This window comes from Falco rusticolus, chromosome 16 (genome assembly GCF_015220075.1).
Source record: "Falco rusticolus isolate bFalRus1 chromosome 16, bFalRus1.pri, whole genome shotgun sequence".
Classification (NCBI taxonomy): Eukaryota; Metazoa; Chordata; class Aves; order Falconiformes; family Falconidae; genus Falco; species Falco rusticolus.
In genome coordinates, this window is record NC_051202.1 from 6,938,690 (window position 1) to 6,962,226 (window position 23,537).

The following is a 23,537-nucleotide window of genomic DNA, read 5'->3' on the forward strand; positions in this document are numbered from 1 at the left end:
AGGAAGAGAGGGTAAAGAACCTTCAGCAATCCAAGATGAATACTTGCCTCATGTTCATATTCTGTCACTCGAAATGCTTTTTGCTGCACTTTCTGTTCCGCTCTCTGCAAGTCTTCACGCAGCTGAGCCTCCTCGCTCCTCTGCGCCTCTGCTATCTGGGTTTGCAGGCTGGAAATGACCTGCCATGAAAGCCACCCACAGAGACCTGTCACCCTTCTGACAAGATCCATTCAGTGCCCTCCTACAGAGAGCAAGCAGCATGGCAAAGACCAGAGTGTGCAGTCTCACCACCCTCTACTTGGAGCACATCCAAGTGCTGAGCCAGACCAGAACCACATTTAGGAAGTGGAAAAAAAATATTAATGCCACCCTCCCTGGCCACCTTTGGTGACAGTGTGGGGAAAAACCTAATTTACATTCAAAGGGACCATCTTTTACCTTATGATGCTTCTCTTCTGCTGCAGATTTCAGCTGCTGGAGTTCATTTGCAAACTGTTCCTCTAGCTCATCTACTGCCTACAGGAACATGAGGAAGACAGTCTGCTGGAAAACCTCTATGTGTGGGGACACGCTGTACGAGACGCATTTGCAATTTACGTCTATTCATAAGCATATCAAAAAAGCACAACAGTAAACCCCTTTCAAACCGGATTACGTACACGGTGCCTTTACGCTCTATGTGCTTTCCCCTTCCAGCAGATCTCAACGGATCTCAGTCATGCTGTGCTGGAAGGACTATGAACTGTCTCCATTCAAGAACTCCCCAGGCTCTCTGGAGGACTAAAGCAGCAGCCAAAGAGGTATTCTGATCTCATAAAACCGCTTGGTTTAGCTTGGCAGACACAGACAGTGATCCTTCTTTTCTTCAGATGCAATGTGTCCATTTAAATAATTGTTATCGCAATAAAAATTGGGGGAATATTCCTCCCCACCTCAATCACACCTCTAACGGCATGCCTAGCATCTTTCCTTTAGGTTTTAAGTGAGTCATTATTAAAGCACATGCAGGTGTTATTTAATCTCTGCACTTTAGCATTGCAATATGAGCCAGGTCAAATGCGAACAGCATGGATCTGACCTTAGCTAGCATTAAAGATCTCACCTTCTTCTTTTCCCTGTCTAATCTCTCCTTGAGCTCACTCAGAAATCGTTCCTTCTCTTGTTCCAGCTCTGTCATCTCTTTCTGCTGAGCTTCCTCGATTTCTAGCTTCATTTTCTCCAAAACAAGCTGCTGCTTCTTCTCCAGGCTCTCCTTCTCCGTTACCTGCTGGATTTCCCACTTTTCTCTTAGTTTCTGCAGCGTAACCTCTTGCTCTGCCCTGGTAGGTTTGCAACAAGAACAGACAGAAGTGAGTCAGAATTCGGTGCTTTACCGCTGGACTACACTTAGGAACCAGAGCCCAGAGAAGACGCTGCTAGAGGACAGGGCATTGCAAGGTGGAGGAAAGAGAACCACAGCACACAGGTTCACAAGTGTATTGTCTAAGACCTCGGAAATAAACAGCTAAGCAGTCAGATGGAGACCTGTCTGTCAGCTAAGTAAGAAAGAAATAACAAAACGTGAGTTTTCCAGTGCCTGCCTTATCTGCCTCCTCCAGTTGTTTTCACAGGCCTTAAGAGACAGAGACATCCACTCAAACCAAGCTACGCTGCTGAGCACGGCTCTCCTTGGGGATCCGTTTCCTTCATCTACATGCCCCAGAGCTGTGCCTGGTCCAACATGACAGCAACACCTCTCTTCAGGACACTTCTGTACTATATGCCTATTTAGCAAAATTTCATCAGCTCCAAGGCAGCAGAGCCGTTACCGTTAAGGTTCACCAGTTTTGCCTTTTAGCAACCCACAGCTCTCCTGCACGTACAGCATCACAGCTAGCACCTCGTACTTGCTACGGGAGACTCAGGAGGGCTAGCTCCTCCACCTTGAGTGGCTGCTGGTGGCAAGAAAGATGCTTCCCCCCAAAACCAGCACAGTTTATGGCCCCAGGGACAGCAGCAAAACTTTTCACCTTAGCTTCTCCTCCTCTGCCTCGGTCTCCAAGGCGATTCTGGCTTGCAGCTTTGAGAGTCTCTCAGTTTCTTCCTTTCTGACACGCAACTCTTCCTCCTCAGAAACCTTTGCCAAATCTTCTTTTAGAGTCCTGAGAGATGAGCAGCCGGAAAAAAAAAAAAAAAAACACAAAAGGTTCAGGAGGCTTTAATATCTTCAAATTGCCTCCCCAAGGCCTATAGATCAGCTGCCGCTCCCACTAGCTATGCCTGCCCGAGTGATGCATTCTCAGGGCTCCAGACCATTAATTCTTCCCCATACCTTCAGAACCTGGCTGCTGGCATGGGAGATGCAGCCAGCCCCCAAGCATCAAACTTCTGTGCTGCATTTTTAATATGCATTATATCATCACAGGTGGCACTTGGATTTTGGGGTTTGGGTTGGGTTTTTTTCAGGTAAATGAAATCAGCTCCTATTAAATGAAAGCAGGCTCCCAGCCAAGGTACCCAGTTGCATTAGTACATCTTAAGCTTTGTATTTTCATATGACACCCTTTTCACCACTGTTTTATTACTGCATAGATATTTTTCCCTTCAGGTGCAATCTGCGTGCCTGCCTTTGCACCCAAGACAGCATATCCCATGTCACGATACTTTCTGTGGCTGGCTTGGTCCACTAAGAACATAAGTATCAAGACCACCTGATATACAAAAGCCTTGAAAGAAAAATCCCCCCAGGGAAAGGACACAGCTCCCAGCGCTGTTCCGCTCCCTGAATTGCTGTAAGATCCTCAGCACTGGCTGGGTTTCACACAGATATCCACGTCCTATTCCTTACAGTCTTGTTTGGACATCCCTCCGTAAAGCATACGGTACCAGAGTTTCAGATGAGGTTACCCCAGAGGAACTATCTCCTCTAATGCTCCAATTTCCAGTCCTGTTACTACCGTTTAGCCCAGGATTTGAACATCTGCCAGGCAGCAAAGCTCCAAGCGCTGAACTGGAAAGTTTTCCCAGGTTAACCATCAGAGCCAGGTTCGGAGCTCTGAAAGCTGCATGTGTACTGAATCAGAGCGCATCTTGCAGGAGATGGGAAGATGCTCTCTTGTCTGTACTGGAGAGTGCTTTCCTGAGGCAGGCTGTGCTCTGTACACACAGCACTGACAGCAGCCCGCTATTCATTTCAAGATGTGCAGACCCTCACGCACAGGACTGTCTGTGCCAGGCAAAGAAGGCCGTACACCTCCTCCCCAAAAGCCTTGCTCTTGCCCCCTTTGCTCACAACTCTGGAAAGGAGCACCGCTTCCAGGGTGGTGGCCTGTAACAGCACGAGCCTGTGGCCACCAGCAGTGAAATCGCAGCTAGGAAAGGCTCAGAGGAGAAATAAGGGAAAGATGGATTAAAAAGGGAAAGTACCTGAGGGATTCTTCCTTTTGCTGATGAAGCTTCTCAGCTTCCTCCTCCTCCAGCTGCCTCACGTCCTCCTGGAATTGCTGAATTTTCTCCTTCTCCGCTTGCAATAAATGCATTTTCTCTTGCTTGAGCTCAGTCTCCAGCTCCTTGGCTATTTCCTCCAGGGATTCTTCACTAGGCTGGTTCAAGGACAGCTCACATTCAATTTCCTTCTCAGGTTGCCTACCAAAAAGAACAAGCACCTTTGGCAAAAAGGTGACAGAAAACCAAGTAACATTAAAGAAACAGCAACAGCCCCCCAAACACTATCAACTCCGAACCAAGAAATCTCAGAACCACCTACTCTAGGAGCTTCAGTGTAAACCAAGGGAAAGGACATGCAGAATCCTCCCTAGGCTGCGGCGTCTCGCAAGCTGCTGTGGACCCCTTGCCCTTTTGCTCACGTGGAGGGAGGAACATCCGTGGAGGCAGGTGGAGGCAGAAGACAAGCTTGTTACAGGGAAGCACTCTTTACAAGGCCGTTGGGGAACACGCTGCACACACTCCGGGTTGTGAGTAGCACATTATCTCAGGTAACAGCTTGGGGATACCCCCACGCACTGCTGCTGCGCCCTCTCGTTGACTCCCAGAGAAACTCTGACTGACAAATGATTAAAGCCAGACCTAGCAGCACTCAGGTCCTGGATAACTCCTATTTCGGCCCACTAGAGCTCATCTTGCAAGGGCAACACGGTCTCACTTCACGAAGGCTCTAGTAGCTGTGAAACCCTGGCTAGGGCTGCCAGGCACAAAAGCAGATGCAATCAGTACCTATTTTCAGCCCAGGGACTGGCAGTGTGCTTCTGATGGACCAGGTATTTTCTGCAATTGCAATCTAAAGTGCGCTGGGAGCTTGCCAGCTCTAGGCAACAGAAAGCCCTAAGCGCTCCAAAAATTCAAAACCAATCTGTTTCTAATTAAGTTTTTTCAGACAGAGAGCAGCAAAATTACAAGGTCTGAGAGAGGCTGAAGGGGAAGGAGGGGAAAATGAAGATTAGTTTAGGAAAAAGATTTTTATTCTTTGCTAATGAAAGCTGGAGCAGCTAGGTCTTGTCGTGCTCCGAGACTGTAGCATAAGGCAGAGGGACTTCTGTTTTGCCAGGAATTGGGGAAATAACAGCCCCGGTAATACAGCCTTGAGTCAAAAGAGAAAAGGTCACTTACTTACGCAGCTACTAGCAAAAAGAACTAGACGGAAGAAAGAGCAGTTGGGTTCTGGAAAAATCCCGCTTCAGTAATGCTCCCCCATAATGCTACATGCTCCGGGCCAACTGCAGAGATGCCTGCAGAAGGTGTCATTTATCAGGCTGCTCTGCAAAGCCATTGAGCCACTTCCACCTTTTTATTGCACTCTTCTTTTTGCCCCAGTTCTTGCTTGAAAAGAGATCCAGCCAAGACACACACATTTACACAACTCAGTACAATTCCTAATAGAAAAAGGGAGATGCTGTGCTGGTCTCCACATCAAAGATTGCTTCTCCACCACTTTGTCCTGAGAGACCCAGTGCCTATTTTTTCCAGTTGCATCTGCTGATCTGTCATTTGATATAGAAAGCAAAATCAGCACAAGCACTTCTACTGAGGTCTTCCATCGCAGTAGAACTGTGGGTACGTGTCTGCAAAAACCATCGATTTAGCACAGCAACAGACCATGGGTTTTCTCAGGGAACCCGAGCTCTACCATCCCGTGCTCTGACCTTATTTATCTCAAAGCAACCAACGTTCCCAGTGACTGTAGAAGTGGGGCAATTTGTGGAGTTTTTGTCGACGCCCCCCTCCCAATCTCAGCACCGCTCAGCAAGTGAGCTCAGTAGTCTGTGTGAAAGCGTTTCTCAAAGGCGGGTGAATGCTTACAGCCTTGTTAGCGACACTGGTAGGAAGGAGGCTTTTCCATGTACAAAGCAAACAGCTCTTTCCCCATCCCACGGAGTCCTGTGCCACAGACCCCAAGGGCTGAGCTGCTGTTCTCACCCTCCCCAGTACAGACTGTTCACTTGGCACTCTCGCCAGCGGAACAGCTGCTTGGATTTGCATACGGAGATGTTCAAGCTCTGCTGTGCCCACCAAACCGCATCTCCTAGTGTGCTGACTTCACACGCTAACTTCAAACACCACAAAGGGGAACAAAAGGACAAAAGCTGTTATGCTTACAACACCAGGGACTTAAAGGAAGCCCTTACGATTTCTGCAGGGCAGCAAGCTCCTCCAGATTCATTAGGCTATCCAGCGATCCCTCCTCCTCCGGCTCCTGGGCCACCGCCTCCTCCTGATTGGGATTTTCTAAAGCAAAACACTTCTCTTCTGGTGTTTCACAAGCACTTTGATCCCTCTCACTTTGCAGCACAAAAGAGGTAACAGAAGACCAGATTAGCATAGATTAGGGTCTAGCACTGCTGCAGGTAGACAAGACAGGGAAGACGGGATGTGCAGCTGACTTAGGTGGGCACCGAGCCATGCCTGCCAACAGGATTCATTTGCCCCTCCCCGGGCTGCCAAAGGCACACCAATGCCCCAAACCATTCCCACCACCTCAAGTCCTGACAGACTAACAGGCAGCTGAGGATCTAACGGGCGTCAGTCTCAAATTGCTGAATCTCTTCCTTGGGTTATCCCACTCTCTTTCCAGGTCCTTAGAGATTTTCCCCAAGGTAAGTTAGCCCTATTAGCAATACTCACACTGCTGTCCCAATTACAAATGGAAATGTTGGCAGGCATGTTTACATCTACAGGCACGAGCTAGCTTTACAGGCAGAGAGAAAGAGGGTATGCACAGCTGGGAAGCAGGTACTAAGTGATAAGGAGACAATTCCTGCGGGCAGAACAGTTTTCTGGGACCTTCACATGAACAGCTCCTCTGAAAACAAGGCTGCAAACCCCAAGCGCACACAGCCAGTCATTAAGACGGACTGCAGCTTCTTCTGTTCACAAGTTTTCCTGGCACAGGCAACAGCATCTTGGTTCCCAGTGCCCCAGAGTATATGTAACTGTGTGGAGGCTAAGAGTTTGGACACGATTCATCTGTAAATGCCACATGCTGCAGCTTTCAAAGGGGGAGGGGAGGGCCTCGCAAGAGTGCGGAGCTCACTGCTCAGCACAGTACTTCAACCATTTTAAGCAAAGTGGCTGATTTTAACCATTTTAAGCAACGATTCAGCAAACAGGCTGAAAATAGCTCCCCGAGACAGTCTAGTCCTCACAGCAACTAAGGGTCTGGAAGCCAGCATTCCTCCTAGGGTAACAGCTGGTGCACCCTAGAGTGAGCTGTCCACATACCAGGATGTAAAATAGCTTAACGCTTACACCTGGTCAACCAGTGACTTGCTCCAGGCCACCTCTACTGAACGAAGTGGCAGAGAACTGTTCCCATGGCAGCTGGACTCTCCTGCCACCCTGCAGGCTGGCCCGGAGAGCCTTCAGCTACAGGCTCTGCTCCGTGATGAGCTGGCAGCCCAGCAGGGCCAGCACTGACCGAGACTGGGGGCTGTCTCAGAACCAGAAAGGTCTGTCACTGGGCAACAGTCAGTGGCTGAGTCTTTCATGATTTAATGCCACAGGGCACAACGCACAACGTTAGCAGGTTCAGACCATCTTGGCAAAAGCGTGACTTTCGCAGCTTTAGAGGACAGTCAGATAGCTGTAAGGGAAACATAAGCCAGTTCCACATCTGGGGCAGTCACAAGGAAATGAAAGGCAGGCAGTTTTGCTGCCTACCCAGCCAGAAGCTGGAACAAAGCTGAAACGAAGCTGAAATTTGTAGAGACAGTACGAGGAGATGGCAGAAGAAACGAGAGGTTTAGTGGGAGAGACCCTGTGAGAAGCTGCATCATCTTGGGACGTTCTACAGGTTACAGTGACCAGAGCAGAGCAGGAGCGGACAAGACAGGAAAGTCATCCAGAGCTAGAGCTGTCCACACCTCCTTTGTTGCTCTGACTGTTTGTACCATACCTCTCAGCAGCTTTTGTTCTTTTGCTTTGCTCTTCCTCTACACTGGCTTTGCTTTCGTCTTTTTCCTCTTCTCCCAGCTCCTGGGCCTGCAGGTAAAAGCAAACAGCGTGGAGTTTGCTGGCTCCTTCACCGTCAAAGCCTCTCAGGACCTTACAGTGGGTTCTGCCGAAGGGCAGCACCGCTCTGGTCCAGCACATCAGCACTGAGCCCAAGGACCAAAAAGCATCCACAGGCTGCTCCAGAACACCCAGCTGAATGTGCCAGCCTCCTCTCCTGCAGGCAACCAAGGGTCTCAAAACATCTCAGGAATGCTTCCAGCAGCACAGCCAAGAGGCCTGAGAGCTCAGCTCTCCAGGCTGTGTCAGGTTATGGTTTGGGGGTTGCTTTTTCAGTGCAGAAGATTAACTCCCTGCCAACACTTTGGACACAGGTTTGGATTTTTCATGCAGGTCACCTTACATATCCAAGTAACGCTAAACTCCCTGAAAAGTGTAGGACAAAAATCTCCTAAAAGAGAAATGTCACACATGTGAAAGTAAAATAATGTGCTGTGGCCATAAAGGAAATTGATATATTGGCTGGGACCAAAATCACAACAGGACTCAGGATCCTGCCTGGCATCCTGGTTCTCAGGCAGGTCGTGATGGGCAGTACACAGCCTCGCCTACCCAGGGATTTCTGGCTACGCGCTCCAGAACGCACCAGTTTCGGTCATGCTAAGGAAGCCAGGCCCCTCAGTAACACACTGAGCAACTTCAGTTGGCTTCTTTATGGCATAGCAAACACTTGACGTATGAATAGCAAATATTTGAATATTAAATAGTTAGCTGCTCCATTTCCCACCTGCCAGCTACCGGGCACCTCTGTCCCTGCAGTAGGCACACACAAACACGCACTGCACAGTTCACCTGGGGAGGGGAAGTTGGGGCTCTCAGCCCCACACGAGAAAGCAGCAAGGGTACATCCTCCCTGCCGAGGTTTCTGGTCCCCAGAAGAGTAGCCCATTCATAAATTCTTGGGGATCACAAAAACAGCAGGCGAGCTCAGTCCTTGCCATGCGGGAGCGTGGCCAAAATAACACAGAATTAAAACAACAGTAATTTATGCAAATGTTCAGTGGAGCAAACAGCAGAAGGATTCCCTGCAAGTGCTGTCACCTTCCATCACATCAGCCTGGTCAGAGCTCTCCCAGGCAGCTCCCCCTCCCAGCCTCCCTCCTGCCCCGGTATAACTAATGACTTCAATTCCCGAGAACTGAGGAGCTCAGCAAATGTTTCCTGGCTCAAAATGGGCTCTGTCACTGCTGCCTGCGAAAGGAAAGGAGCCAGACAAATGGTGAACGAGATCTTCCTGGGAATAGGGACAACCAGTCACAGGGTCACGCTGCTGAGCCCATGCATGGGGCCACTGCTGCGCCCCTGCCCAACACGCCCTCCCAGGGGGGCAGTCCCTCCCCAGAAATCACAGGCTGCAGGAATCTCTGGGCACGTTTGAGAACGTGAAGATGGCACCTGCCTGCAGGGAACAAGGGCTGATTTTAAGCCTTGTCTGCGAAATTAGCAGAAAGCGTCACCCCTCCTGTTGCCTCAGGATCCCCAGCAGTCCCAGTACCGCAAGCAGCTTAGTTTGCTGCCCAGCTTAAACGCCAGGCTGCATCCCACAGAGGACCAGGCTGCATCCCACAGAGGACGTTCTCACGCGCTCACGGTACAAAGCCACTCTCGTGGACACAGGAAAGCGGGATGACAGATAACAAGCCGTCTCCTCCCTCTGCACAGCACAGTTCCCAAGGGACCTCAGCAGGGGGACCTCCACAGTCTCCAGCACACAGCAGCTTAGGTTGCATGCCTCCTTCCAGCTCCTCGCCACCAGCACCCTCAGTGCAGCAGCAGGGCCAGCAAAGCGGGATGCCAGCACTTTAAATGCCTGTTAAGTGAAGGGTGAAAGGAGCAGCCTCCCCGCCGCCAGCAGAGAAGCCGGGTCTAGCAGGAAGCAGCCCACACAGCCTCTGCAAGCTACCACCGCTCCTGCCAAAACACGCTACCAGAAACCTCCAATACTCTTCTTGCTCATGTAGCTGACAGAGGTGGTCTTTTTTTTTAAAAAATGGACTATTTTGTCAATATATTCAAAGCAAGGCAAGCTCATTGTGTGGAAGTAAGCACATTCCTACAACCCAGAGTCATTTCAGACTAGCCTCTGTCTACAGACACAAAAGAGCAGCTGCAGTTCTGTGGGGAGCACCATTTCAAATCCACCTCTCTCCTCAAGACAGAGCTGTAATAAAAGTCCAAATGTGGCTGCTCCAACAAGACATTTGTATGCACAGTGACTGTGCTGCAGCGAGAGGGAGAAGGGGAGAACTCAGCAGGCATATGTTTTGTTTTCCCTTCACATCTGATTATGCTCATTATTAGGCACAAGAGGACAGGTGTATTCTCCAGACACAACCTTACAAACTGGATTGCTCCTCTCTGCTGGACAGGTGGTGAGTTTGCCACTCAGGGTCTCCTCCAGTGCAGCTGATCAACTCACAATCAGAGCAAGGCTGAGTAACCCCAGCTGGAGCCCGACCCTCCGCCTTGCTGTGCAGCAACACTCTTCCAGCCAACACACTGATGAGCCGAGACGGTGCGGGAGAGGGGTAGCTGAGAGAGCTCAATAGGAACGTGGGGCTGAGGAAGCCAACTCGGTAACATGCTGAGAAGACAAGGATAAAACCTCAAGACGCACAGCAATCTCCTTAAGTCAGAACTGCCTGATCCTAGTTACATCCTGGGCTAACACGGCACAGGAAGCGCAGACGTGTGCACGCATACATACACTCCTTCACATGCCACAGACTCACTGGAAGGAGCCTATTTTTCCCCGCTACATGAAAGCAGGCAAGACAACCAAATGCTTAAAAATAAGCTTCCCTATACCAAAATCTGTCAGAGGGAGCTAACCTCCTTTTCTTCCCATTTATGCCATCGTGTTCTGTTACACAAACCCTCTCCATCTGCTTAAGAGGAAGAAAAGGACAAATACACTCACAAAAGAAAAAAGTGAAATAGGCTCTGCTTCCCACTGTTCCCCAGGAAAGCCATTTATCTACACTTGCACTGGGGCAGAGAAAGCACACGTGTGAGCTCGCACGCGTGCACCTCTCACAAGCCACCTCCGCTCAAAGTTTCTTTGTGTAGCTAGCCGCATCTCATCTCTGCGGAACAAACAATGCACTAGTAGTGCTGCTCTAATCCCTGACACTTAACGCATCACTTCCATTTGCCTCTGCAAAGCCTTTATGCCTACAGCATCATTCTGTTGTTAGTGCACCACAATACAGTGTTTTACCCTGCCTGGTCACAGACCAGTCCCTGATCACATGTACAGCATTTACCTTGCAGGTGGGGCTGTCCAAAGCAGGAGACAGAACCTCCACATCCAGTACCTGCTCAGAAAGCCCAGTCTGGAAGCCCAAGTCCTAAAGAACAAAGCAGAAAAGGATCAGTGTCCCACAAGCATGTGCAAGTTTTGCCAGAGATCCCGAGACTAGACCAAAATTCTAACAGTGCTTGGAATCCACACCCACCATCCCACCAACAGCGAGTCTTTTGTAGCACTAGGCATTTGAACAAAGAGAAAGGTTTACAGGACATAGGAGACAGCTGCACCAAGACTCAGGCCCATATCCAAGCATAGGTCGTATCTGTACTGCAGACAGACAGACAGCTCTGTCGGTGGCTCAACTGGCAGCAAATTGGGTTTTCTCTCTCTTTCCCAAGGCGCACAGGTACAGGCAGGCAAGGGGGTTTATGCAGCGCGACCTGCTGGGACGATGGCAGACAGAGGTGCTCAGTAAATCAGGATTCCCTATGGGCTCGGTCACTGGGACCGTGCAGCGCAGAGGTTCCCTTCACTGGTGGCCCCCGAGGAAACTCTCCCCATGTGGCCAGGGGACTGCAATGCCACACCGGGAGGACACGGTGGGATCGCAGGGCGGTGAGCCGTCACACTACCATGCCACTGACCACAGCAGGCATGCGTGACACATGGTATGTCCAAAGCACGGAGATCTTCCCGCAGCCTCCACTGCTCCCATTTATGATACTGCTGCAGATTTTCTGAGATTTTTCCTTTAAGTCAGCTCCAGCAAGCTGCCCACAAGCTATTCGCTCTCTGAGATAATTCTCCCTCCTGGCAGAGTCTCTGGGGGTCCTTGCACTCAGCTGCACACAGGGAGTGTGTGCGCACACACATGCCCACAAGCAAGCGCTACAAAAGGTATTGTTTAAGGCAGCAGCCGCTTGCCAACATACAGGCTTGTACTAACACCGATAAATAATGATATTCTCAGCCATTTGCTGGCCGTGCTGCCTCTGCTCCCACTGGCAGATGGCAATGGCAGCTTCCTGTGGAGATGAAGAGATGCTGATGGGCATCTTACCCCCACATCCCAGGACTACCCTCCTGCACGCTCTCCCTCCGGGACCTTCAGGAGCCAGGTCTCCCAGCCATACAGGCTCCCCTTAGGAAAAGCTGCCAAGTCCCTTAAAGCACAATTTTTACATTGCTTATTATTTTCCTTTTTGCAATTATCTGAGCACAGTCCCAGCTCCAAGTGACCTACTTTTCCAGGGATATTACCTCACCCACAGACAGAACCTGCTAAGCACAGGATGGCATTGCTGGCCCATGCCACAGCTCTAAGGTCATCGCTTAGCAGTTAAGGAGCTGGGCAGTTGGATACAGGAGATGGGAACTGCATTAACTGGCTGCACATTCCCAGAGGAACATGAAGCCCACACGCAAGGGACAAGGAGCTTTTAGTGACTCACCATAGGCCGAACCAGCTCATGGTCTGAGTGGTCAGAGACTTGCAAGTCCTCCCCAGAGTCGCTGGTCTCGGATGCCTTCGAAAGCTGAAAGGAGATACGCATTACAGCCTGTACATGCCTTACCCCTATGGCTTCACCTAGGCATTTCCAGCCAGATGACAACTGATACAGGGAAGACAAATCTGGCTTCTCTATAACATAGGGAAGAAAAGGTGACTGAACATCACAGGAAACACACTAAGGGTGTGGACCCACAAGACAAGCACAAAACACCACTTCACACGAAGGCAGGGGCGGGACTGGGGAGGGCAAAGAATTGCTCTTCAAATATCCCTGGGAAAAGGCACTTGCTTACTGTCCTCTGTTCCTTCTGCAAGGATCTCTGCAGCGCTGAGAGCTACCTGGCCCACCACACAGATGTGTGAAGCCACACATAACAGTACCATGGTCTTAAAAGGACTTCAAAAGTATGTCTTGGCACGCCTTAACTGCAGCGAGGACTCCTACGTTCCCAGCCGTCGTGAAAAGGTACGCGAATGTTCAACATGAACACCCATGTAGCCCTGCTGACTTCAGCAGAACTGCCCAGATGCATAAAGCGAGTATGCAGGTAAGTGTTTGTAAAAGCAAAGCTTTCAACTTTAAGCTCTTCGGGAAAGAACACATTTTCCAGGCTCAGCTTTATAGCTTATTCCTTAAAGGCATTACACATCAATGGAACTAGAACAATCCCCAAAATCAGCAGGAAGGAAGCTAGCTGGGGAAGAGAGAACTTATCAGATCTCATTCTAACTGAGCAAGAGTGGGTAGCATGCGTCTGTCTGGCACCCCAGTTGCAGGGGCCAGGCCATGAACCCATCTGCACCTTCCGACACTTCACAGTTCTTCTGCCAGAGACTGCACAGTCAGATACCCTGGTTCAGCTGGCTGCAGTCAGCCGTCAGCCAGCTCTCCTCCCAGAGTGGCAGGAAGGCGATGGGCCGACTGGAAGGTACTGTGCTCAGCAGACTCGAGCTACAGCTCCAGAGCCAGCCCCGAGGTACTGTCCTTCCCCGCTCTGCCCTCACACCCTCCTGTCGCATCCTTCCGCAGAGCCGCGAATATCGCAGCTGGCAGCTCACTTTACACTTTTGCCCTATCTCTGCATAAGCTGAGAGAAACAACAGAAGGAGAGAAACAAAGCAGCACGGACAGCTGAGCTTGGTGTGAACTTCATTATAAAACCTGCTTGCTTAGTACAGATGGCAGCACTGAAAGCTGAGACTTATTTCTCCTGCAAGACTCGAAACATGCGTCAGAGTTCAGGGTTTTTGCCTGTCGGTTGCTTTGGACAGCGCTTTGTGTACGCATAGAAGAGCGATTTCGGTACTACAGATGCCAAGGTGGGAGTTCAGAGCACTTGTGCCCCCCCAGGAACACACTGCTGACTAGGAAAGCACTTACACCAACTTAACAGAAAACAAGTAAGTGCTCGAAGAGCTTTCCTGGTCAGGGTCTTACAAAGCAAACGGGAACAGTCACAGCAGCTTCCACACCAAACCCAACCCATGCAGGCACGTCTCTTACTTTGCCAGCATCCAGCCTGCTGTCTGTTTTCAGATCAGCTGCTGCTTCTTCTCTCATTTCATTCACTATCTTTTCGCCAGCAGACACAGTGTCGATGGTGGCAGCCAGGCTTGCCAGCTGATCTGCCTCAGCAGCTGGAGGTGCAACTCCAGGTTGCCCAGGACCGCTGGGCACATCTGTCCCTCCTGTGCTCCGTTCCTCCAGAGACAGCGGCAGCTCATCAGCTGCAGAGATGTCACCTTCCACCTCAGCATCTTGCTTGCCTGGTACATTCCCAGCAAGTTTCCCATTGGACTCCTCCTTGTTCTGGCCAGACAGGCTACTGTCAGCATCTCCAGGAAGGACTTGAACTGGAGTTGGAGGGCATGCCGCATCAGAATCTAAGGAATACTCTTGCCCTTCTTCAGCATGTCTTGATTTTAAAGACTCCTTCTAGGCAGCAAGTCAAACACAATTATAGCTACAACATTCATTACTCCCTCTCTGGGGGGATGCAGGGGTCAAAAATAGCACAGGTTCTCCTACAGCAAGCAAGGAAATAGCAAATCTTTGGGTGACTTCAAGCCCAGTTTGACTTCTTTTTATACAGAGTCCTTTCCAAAACCAAGGAACTTCAATAAGATAAACACACTCATTTCTTGGGCTCAGACTTCTTTTTTTCATAAGTTTTTTTTTTTATTCACAGGGTCTCAGTGGGTAAGAGTTAGCAGTGACTGCTGCAAGGCCCATCAGCCCCTGGGAGCATCCTACGTGCTCTGCAGTAAAGCCATTTATGCTTCCACAGTGGGTCTGTTCAGTGAGAGATGGAAATCTGCAAGGGACTATTACTGGACATTTCACTTCTGCCTGAAGTTATAAGCAGAGAAGAGTAGGCAGGATGCAATCATCCCACCTTCCAGCAGGGCAAACTTGAGGGCAGGCACTGATCTAAGCCACCACTCTGAGCTCAGAATGAAACCGGGTCTAGCTGACACACCAGACTGAGAAATGGCAGAACCCACTGGCCTTGGGAAAGAGCAATGCTGAATTAAAGCTTAGTCACCCAAAGGTTCGAGTGCCTTTCCCAGCAGAGGGGAGGCCCACAAAACCCACAGCAAAAAGCACGATAGCCAGGAGGAAGCAGGAAAAGGTTCCCTCATCAGTATGCAAACAAAACTGCTAGCACGTCCTACTTTCTCACTGTTTTATTAATGCTGTGGTGTCTTGTCAAACATTAGCTGCATCCTGTGTACAGCATGTACCATACACAGACCGCATATTTTAACGATGTATTTTTATCAAAGTGCAACTGGAACGCTGTCAGCTTTAAACCCAGAGCTGCAGCAAACTGAAAGAACGTCTCCTAGCATGTCATTTGTCTGAGGGACCTTCTCAGGGCTGAGAGTGCCATCCATCAGGCTAGAGAGGAGGAAAGAGAAATCTAATCACTGGGTATTTTCAAAAAAACCTGCAGTTCAGAGCCTCACCCGCAATTCACCGAGCAATAAATGAAAGCTTACTGCCCCTTTCCAGTTCCATGCGTGGTTAGCAGAGGTTCACAAAACTCACCACTGAATCACCAGACAGCTGCATGAGGCTCTGCAAAGGCCTTGATAACGCCTTTATTCCAGAACCCAGAAAAACACATGCAAGCAGCCGTTCTTCAGTGTTAGTCCAGTGGAGAAATCCTCATTATGTTTCCCATTATCTGGGGATTAGGGTGTCCAGAAAATTGTGCTCCCTTTGGGACAGGCCTACTTTAGAGTTTTCCTGAGGACCTCTCTCCAGGACAGCTGAGAGTGCCCAAGAAAAAGAAACACCAAATGAGACCAACCCAGATTCTTGTGCTTGGAAACAGTACACAGATATTTCCCTTCGAGGGGCACACGCACCACAACAGAATATACTCGTGTATCCAATCATACTGTGTACACAAAAGGATTTATCTCCAGGCAAGTTTACCTCAGCTACTATAACATCCCAAAATAAGTTCTTTAGCTGGTAGAATCCTATTTTAAGGACAGATACAAACAAAACTTGTGCTAACATTACACCTTATTGATCACAAATGCAACTTTCTGGAAGAAGGAACTATGCCAATCAGGCACACAAGGTAGAGGAGGTGGGAGGTTTTCCTCACACAAAACCAGACTATGGATTTTCTATGGATTTCAGAGCCAGGATGAGTCGGTCAGGTTATAATTGCCTTTAGCTGATCTTTTCACAAGCTGTAACACGTTCTACCTGCAGCTGAGCGACACTAACTGATGTGAAATTTCTGCCTATCAAATCGTTACTTCCAGCAATTGGCTTAAGTCTGGAGAAAAGCACCTCGATACCAACAGGAGCAGGTTTTGGAAAGGCACCTGATTCAGTGATGAACAATCAGGATGAACAGCAGCCACCAAAACTGAATCCTACTTATCTCAGGAAACAGGATGACTATGCCACCTCTTTGAATTCTAACATGCTGAACACAAGAGCTTACAACAAAAAACGACACAATCTTTCTACCTTTAAAAGGAAAAAAAAAAGGGGGGGAGGGGGGAAATCTCATACTGCATGGAGAATGCCTTTGCGAGGCAATGTGCTCCCCCCTCACCCCCCGATTTCAGGCTGTCATCAGGCACAGAAGTACAGAAAGGGCGGCAGGTTTGCCAGGCTTCATCTGGGTAGCGTTTGCCCTTTGTTTTTAAGTGTACACCTCTCTCCATGCATGTAATACTTTAATCAGCAAAAGAAACAAACCAAGCAACTATCAGATCCACACCACAACACCAGAAGCTGCCTACTGCACACAAAGCTTCACTGACATCATGCAAGCAGGACCATGATGTCAGAGAGCCACTCATCACCTCTCTCAGGCTGCCAGCTTCCTCATCAGGACTCCTTCGGTGCTGGAGATCAGCTTCAGCAACATCAGCTAACTGGCTGCCACAGTCTTCCTCCTCTGCTTTGCTGTTCTCCTAGTAGGTGGGGTAACACATCCACTAGCAAGGTTCCTCACACCACCCTTCCAAGCTGGCAGGGACACCCACCCATGACAGGTCACCACCCTGTGCATCACCCACTGCACGCACCCCTGGAGCCGCAAGCTCTCCAGCTGAACAGCTTTCCAACCTCTGCTCGGGAGCCCCAGGCCCCGATTCCCAGACATCGAACTGTTTATGCTCTGCAAGCTTTACTGGTGCTGCTTTTTTCTGCTGGCCAGCTCAAGGAACTCGCTGTTCTGCCAGACTCTTCGCAGCTCAGGGCTCCCCACAAGCCGTTCTCAGCCATGCTCCCCCAGCACAGGAGAGAGCAAGGCTATGAACGCAGCAGTCATTCCTCCCCTTTCACTAGTCATCCCTGTGCCCGCATCTCACGGATGTCTTTGTTTCCTGGGAACCAGCAGCACTGCTTCCTGCACATGTATCTCTGCAGTAACACACAAGCTGTGTTGTGCAATGTTTATTTACAGAGACAGTTCCCATTCACACATCTCCATCTGATAAAGAAGCCTTGGCATGGTAATTTCCCACCACAAAGGACCCCCTGCACTCCCACTGTTTATCCAGAGATTGACCTCTACAGAAGGCAGAGTACTAAACCTCCCAAGCTGCAAGCACTGCAGCAGGGGATCACTTCTGCTGCCATGGGACCCTCTCCCCTGGCCCCCAGAGATGCTTGCAGACCTTTTCCTCCTCTTGCCCCTTCCAGCAGTATCCCAAAGTCCTTTTGTATTTTAGGGCTGAGTCTCACATGTCTGCAGTGATCACAGGACTTCAGAAGGCAAGAAAGCCAGGTTCAGGCGAGAGCTAACCCCATGAGGAGCCAAGCAAGCCCAGCTGCCTAGAAGCCCTCCTTCCAAGAGTACCTTCTACTACACAAACCTCTGCGCTGGTTTTGGCTGGGGTAGAGTTAATTTTCTTCATAGGAGCTCGTATGGGCCTACATTTTGGACTCATGCTGGAAACAGCATTGATAATCCAAGGATGGTTTAGTTACTGCTGAGCAGCACTTACCCAGAGTCAAGGCCTTTTCTGCCTCTCACTCCACCAGAGAGTAGGCTGGGGGTGCACAAGGTGTTGGGAGGGGACACAGCCAGGACAGCTGACCTCAACTGACCCAAGGGATATTCCATACCTTGACGTTCTGCTCAGCATATAAAGCTAGGGGAAGGAGAAGGAAGCAGTGAACACTTGGCTTATGGCAGTTATCTTCCCAAGTCACCACTCCACGTGACAGAGCCCTGCTTTCCCAGGGGTGGCTCAGCACCTGCCTGCTGATGGGAAGTAGCGAATAAATTCCTTGTTTTGCTTTGCCTGCATGCACGGCTATTGCTTTACCTATTAAACTGTCCTTATCTCAACCCACACATTTTTTCACTTTTACTCTTCCAGTTCTCTCCCCCACCACACCAGGATGGCACCCCATGGCGGGCATCAAAAAGAACTGTCATCGTTTAACTCTAGCCAGCAACTAAGTGCCACACAGCCACTCACTCAATGCCCCTCATCCCGCCAGGGATGGGGAGGAGAACTGGAAAAAGGTAAAACCCGTGGGTTGAGATAAAAAGTTTAATAATTGAAATAAAGTAAAAATAATAATAAATAACTACAACAGTAGTAATAATTGTAATGAAGAGAAGAAGGAGAGGAATAAAACCCAAAGAAAAACACGTCAGGTGATGCACAACAGAACTGCTCAACCCAGTTGACTGATGCCCAGCCAGTCCCCCAACAGCGATTGGCCCCTCCCGGCCAACTCCCCCCAGTTTATCGACCGAGCACGATGCTCTATGGTATGCAATATCTCTTTCACTACTTCAGGTCAGTTGTCCTGGCGCTGCTCCCTCCCAGCTTCTTGTGCACCTGCTCACCTGCTGAGCATGGGAAATCTCAAAAGTCCTTGACTTTGAGTAAGCGTTATTTAGCAACAACTAAAACATCAGTGTGATATCAACATTGTTCTCATGCTAAATTCAAAACGGCACTGCACCAGCTACTAGGAAAAAATTAACTCTATCGCAGCCAAAACCCGGACAAACACATACCTCAAGTTCTCTAGTATCTGACTTGGGTTTCAGTTTCAGTGCTTTTTCCCTAACTTACACCTCACTCCAGAAGAGCCCACTGAAGGGGGCAGGATTTCTTTCCATCTCTCCTCCCTCTCTCCCAGACTCCTTCCATCTTCCATACAGCCTCCACTCTCAAGTCAAAGAAAGGAAGCATGTGGGTTTGGTGAAGAGAGGTATTCAACCCTGATCCACAGCTACACGAAGCCAGTTCTTCCATCACTTCACTCCATTACTGCCCAGATTTCCCCCTGTAGGGCCTGCTATACAAATCCCTTCCTCCTCTCCCTTTTGTAAGGAAGCTGGAGAATGGCTCACGCTGCACGCTGAGGCTCGCTCACAGGAATGCTTTTCTACTGCCATCTCATGGAACTCCAAAAGAATTATATTTTCCAGTGGGGCACTAATATCTTATCGGGACTAAGATGTCACCCATCTGGGTTAACAGAGCCTGGCTGTCGGGCAGCAATTGCTGTTTCATAACAGATTCCTAAAGCCCTGCCCAGGCGCTGAAATGCCAAGGCAGCCCTTTGTTCCTGGACACATTAACATTTCAGTGACGAATTGGGCCCCAACAGGCTGCTTGTTGTCTGGAGATGAGAGAGTCAGGCCTTTCTTTTTCACATCCACTTTAGCATAAGCCTTTGCAGTTTCTGCCCAGTATTGTGAATGGGTTCTCCAGCAAAGTACTTTACAGCTTAATTTTCATATGCTGTGAAAAGGATAAGGGAAATACTGTAAAACCCTTGAAAAGAAATTAATTTGCCTTTCAGATACTGGAACAGAATTTTCAAAGTGGCGAGAAAGGATTAATGTCAGCACAAACAGTCGGGCCAAATCACCAGAGCTGCTTGCGACGCGCTTCCCACTGTGCCCTTGCCATCTTAAGCCTGATCACTGCTAAGAAAGCACAGGCAGAGAGCACACAGCCACACAGAAAGCGCGATGTCTGCGCAAGGCCACGCGTGTACTGAACTCTTTGCTGATGCTCTGTGCCTGAGTGATGGAATTTATCAGCAGTACAAGGAAGAAAAAAAACAGGTTTTAGGTTGCCACATAAAAGTGTCCTCGTGCGGTCCAGATGGAAGCTTCCCAGATTCTTGTGGAACTGGGCGACACTGCAAGAATGGCATTACCAGAGTACACTCCCCTCTCCTCAGTGCCACCACCGCAGCTTCAGCCGAGAATGAGCCTTCTTTCTACGCTCACTGCAGAAGCAAACCGTGCCTCTTCCTCAACAAGCCTTCCTCCCACAGCAAGCGCAGTGGCACCTCTCTGATCAGAGACCCTCTCCTTTCTGCTGTTCCTTGAAAGAGCTGATTTCCAGCTTGCCCATCACACCTGCATGGCTTTAGGCTTCTCTGCTTTAGAATGAAACAAAGCTCTACCCTGCACAAAGACGCTGTCTCCTCAAATCCTTTCTCCCTCAAGCACAAACTTGCCTTCAATACCCACACCGCTGTCCCCTGCGGACGGCACCTGGCTTCTCATATGCTCCCCCCAGCCCTGCTGCCATACCTTCGTCTGCATCGGTCTGCTCCAGGTTGTTCCTGCTCATAAATAGCACAGGAAACTCAACCCCCAGCACCACTGCTGCACTCTCACTCCCCAGCCCAGGCGCTGGCTGACAGTGCCACAGCTCCTCTTCTGCCTGGGCAGTTCTACCTGCCCATCTCATCACCCACTGTCTTACCTCAGAGTCAAAGCTGCCTCCCAGGGCGCTGACATCCATGTGCAGGTTTTTGAACAGTCTTGCTGTCCCATGGAGACTCTAAAGGTATTTAAAAAAAAAAAAAAAAAAAGAGAGAGAGAGTCAAAATTCAGTTCTGACCCCTGTAACCCCACAGGCCACACAGGAGGAACCAGTGGTTCCTAATCAGTGAAATAACGCAGCAGAGCCATAGCAATACACCCAGGCAATACGCCTACAGGCAATTCATTTTGGAATTACATCGTGGTAGATGTTGATTTATAGGGAGCACAATGAGAAAACAGGATTAGATGCTCTTTGGCAGCCAGACAGAGGAAACGCAGCACAAATTAAGGCCCCGAGTCAAATGGAACAACCACGGTCAACCAGCTATTACAAGGGGAGCATCAGTTTTTCATTCCTTGAGGCTTTATGCACTATGGTTACCGACACGCATTAAGAGCCGAGGCACACAAAGTACCTCATTTTCACTTTCCTCCTCTTCGTTTCTCCCTTTATCTAGAGCTGCCATGTTCAAGGAACTCTTCTCTTCACAGACCAAGCCTGTTAACTTCTTGGTCTGGCTGGTGTGCTTATAGGTCTCTGCGGGCTGTGAAGTCACAAGGAAAGGGAAGTAAGAGGACAGGTGAAGAGAAAGGGGAGACACAAACCCACTGAGACACTGGCCAGCAGTAGGGAAGCTGCTGAATTCTGAGAAGGTGCTCAGGATTACGCTGCTACCCTCATTCTGCTACAACCACGTCCAGAAGGGAAATGATATATTCTTTACCCTCAAAACTCTGATTCATTCAAGACCATAAGACAACAAAATGTTTGCAGTCACCAGTGACAAGACTTAACTCAGCAAGAAGAAAACCTTCAGCACAGGTGTTGCTTTGTGTAATGTTTTGCATATACAATGTTTTCGTTTTCCATTAAAAGATCAATTTGTTACCACTAAACACCTTTGTTTTGTCGACCCAAAGGTCACCTTCTACAAATAATCATTCAATATGTCTGTAAATCGTACATTCATCCAGAAAACTGTTTTTATTTTTTTTGTTCTCAGCAAATAGTTGAGTGAAAATGTTATTTGATTACATTACCTGTACTGGATGTCATGCTCAATTTAGACACAAATCAAAGTTCTACTCAAATGAACTTAAACTTTTTCCTCCCAATAGCAATTGAAACAATTCTTTCCTTAAATCTGCTAAGCATAGCAGAAGAAAGCTCACCATTAATTTAGCACTGGGCATGCTAGAAATAGCAGAAAAAAAGAAATATAGTGAAAGACAGTGGGGAAGTGTTGGTCTTTTAACAGACAAAAGTATTTCAAAACTGACAAGAGACGACAGATATTGTCAATTTAAGCTTCTAAGCATCACCATGTCTGTGACCTTTTGCAGAGTGTGCTTTTCTGGACATGTTCCCAGAGAAGACAGAGCCTTATCCACGCTCCTCTGGCCACAGACAGAGCCTCACCTGCATTCCTCCTTTGGCCACAAGGCTGGAGTCCACCAAGCTCCCCACGTCCACGTTCAGTGACCCACGAAGGATGCTGGCTGGAGATGCCACAGGGCCACGCAGTGGAGCGAGGTTCCCCAGGGGCACCTGGATGGGTGCTAGCAGGGTGCCTGAGGACTGGAGCATGCAGAAGGGGCTCACTGACAGGACAGCACAAATGCAGAGCTTACACTTCTTATTTCAGAAAGGGAGAAAGTGCTCCCCTGTGCAACCACTGGCTGTTTCAATTCACCGGCAATTCAGAAAATAAATGGGCATTACTGCAAAACTGAAGTGAGAGAACAGCAACAGCCACGCCAGCTGACACATCTGCACGCACCCCCACACGGGACCCTCCAGGAGAGGCCCACACCCAGGGCAAACTGAGCAGCTTCGCCTCTGCCCTGCTACTCTGCTGAGTGTGAAACACGTGAAGTAACAACCACCCCGATGGCAAGAAGCCTCCTACTCTCCACAAGCTGCAATTACCACCTCTTCTTAGACCAAAATCCAGGCTGCTTCCTCACCTTCCACCAGTGGAAAAATTTCAGGCAGCAGAAAGCAGCTCTGCTGCAGCACATCTGTAGGAAGCTCCTGAATCCACCTCTCCCTTTCAAAGCACAGCAAGAGCCCTGGGGCCCAGCTGACATCCTCACCTCTGAGCAATGCACACCAAGTTATCTTCACCCAGAAATGCAACCGCTCTGACTCTGTGGAATTCCCCACCCAAGCAGTCTCACCCTGCAACACACCGCACAGGTTAAACTACACACACATGTATGCCAGGATTTTCTTTGTAGCACGCCAGCACATCCAAGTGCCATTGCTTCAGCAGAGCATGTGTGTAGTCAGAAATCACAGATCCTGTGCTCTGTGTCTATACATTACAGACTGAAAACAGAGTTAATTCACTGGCAGGCTGCGGGATGGGGAGAGGGAGATGAAAATACACTGATCCTTCTCCCACCAAGTCACTGTCACAACCATAGTAACAGAATAAATCACCTATTCTGGGCTTACCTAATCATCTTCTACAGATGGCCATTAGCTACACGTATGGAGCAGAGGATGTTAGCTGTCCTTCAGCAAAGATAAACTCACTTCCACAGAGCTAATTAAAACTTTCAGGATAATCCGCAGTTTATCTGATATTTATAGTCATAGTTCTTATCAGCTAACTGAGCGCTACCACATGCTGGTAATTAGAAACCTGAGCTAGTAATTTGGTGGAGCCGCAGCTGGGTACCAGCAACAGCAGAGCAAAGCAATTCATTAACGTTACATCCAGTGACATTTCAGTTCAGTTTTTTTTCTCCAGAACAGGAGATTTGCTAAGTTCTTATTAAACTGAGGCAATTACTTATGGACAAAGACAAATCAATCTGGAAGGTTCTTCCCAGTGAAGGGCAAGATCCTGCTACCGGTAGCAGAGAGAAAAAGTTGGGGCAAAACAGAACAAAATGGTCCAGCTATTCAGAGGAAGAAGGAGAAGATTACATTTATAATTGGGCCCCATCACACCTGTAAGCCATC

At 49.1% G+C, this 23,537-nt stretch overlaps 1 protein-coding gene across 9 annotated transcripts in view; it reads right to left on the bottom strand.

The window, feature by feature from the left end:
* CEP164 (centrosomal protein 164) overlaps nt 1-23,537 on the bottom strand; it is a 42,076-nt gene that overhangs the window by 12,383 nt on the left and 6,156 nt on the right. For 2 of the 9 annotated variants that reach the window (XM_037409997.1, XM_037409998.1), the window contains exons 5-18: nt 21,984-22,142; nt 20,980-21,108; nt 20,502-20,579; nt 16,608-16,718; nt 13,774-14,205; nt 12,208-12,291; nt 10,770-10,853; nt 7,388-7,473; nt 5,622-5,774; nt 3,406-3,624; nt 2,010-2,141; nt 1,103-1,319; nt 439-516; nt 48-179 (exon numbers count right to left, since the gene is read on the bottom strand). In XM_037409997.1, coding sequence (XP_037265894.1) covers nt 48-179; nt 439-516; nt 1,103-1,319; nt 2,010-2,141; nt 3,406-3,624; nt 5,622-5,774; nt 7,388-7,473; nt 10,770-10,853; nt 12,208-12,291; nt 13,774-14,205; nt 16,608-16,718; nt 20,502-20,579; nt 20,980-21,108; nt 21,984-22,142 — 2,094 coding nt within the window. The remainder of the gene's footprint in view (nt 1-47; nt 180-438; nt 517-1,102; nt 1,320-2,009; nt 2,142-3,405; nt 3,625-5,621; nt 5,775-7,387; nt 7,474-10,769; nt 10,854-12,207; nt 12,292-13,773; nt 14,206-16,607; nt 16,719-20,501; nt 20,580-20,979; nt 21,109-21,983; nt 22,143-23,537) is intronic. The other 7 variants (XM_037409999.1, XM_037410002.1, XM_037410000.1 and 4 more) reach the window with 7 other exon arrangements.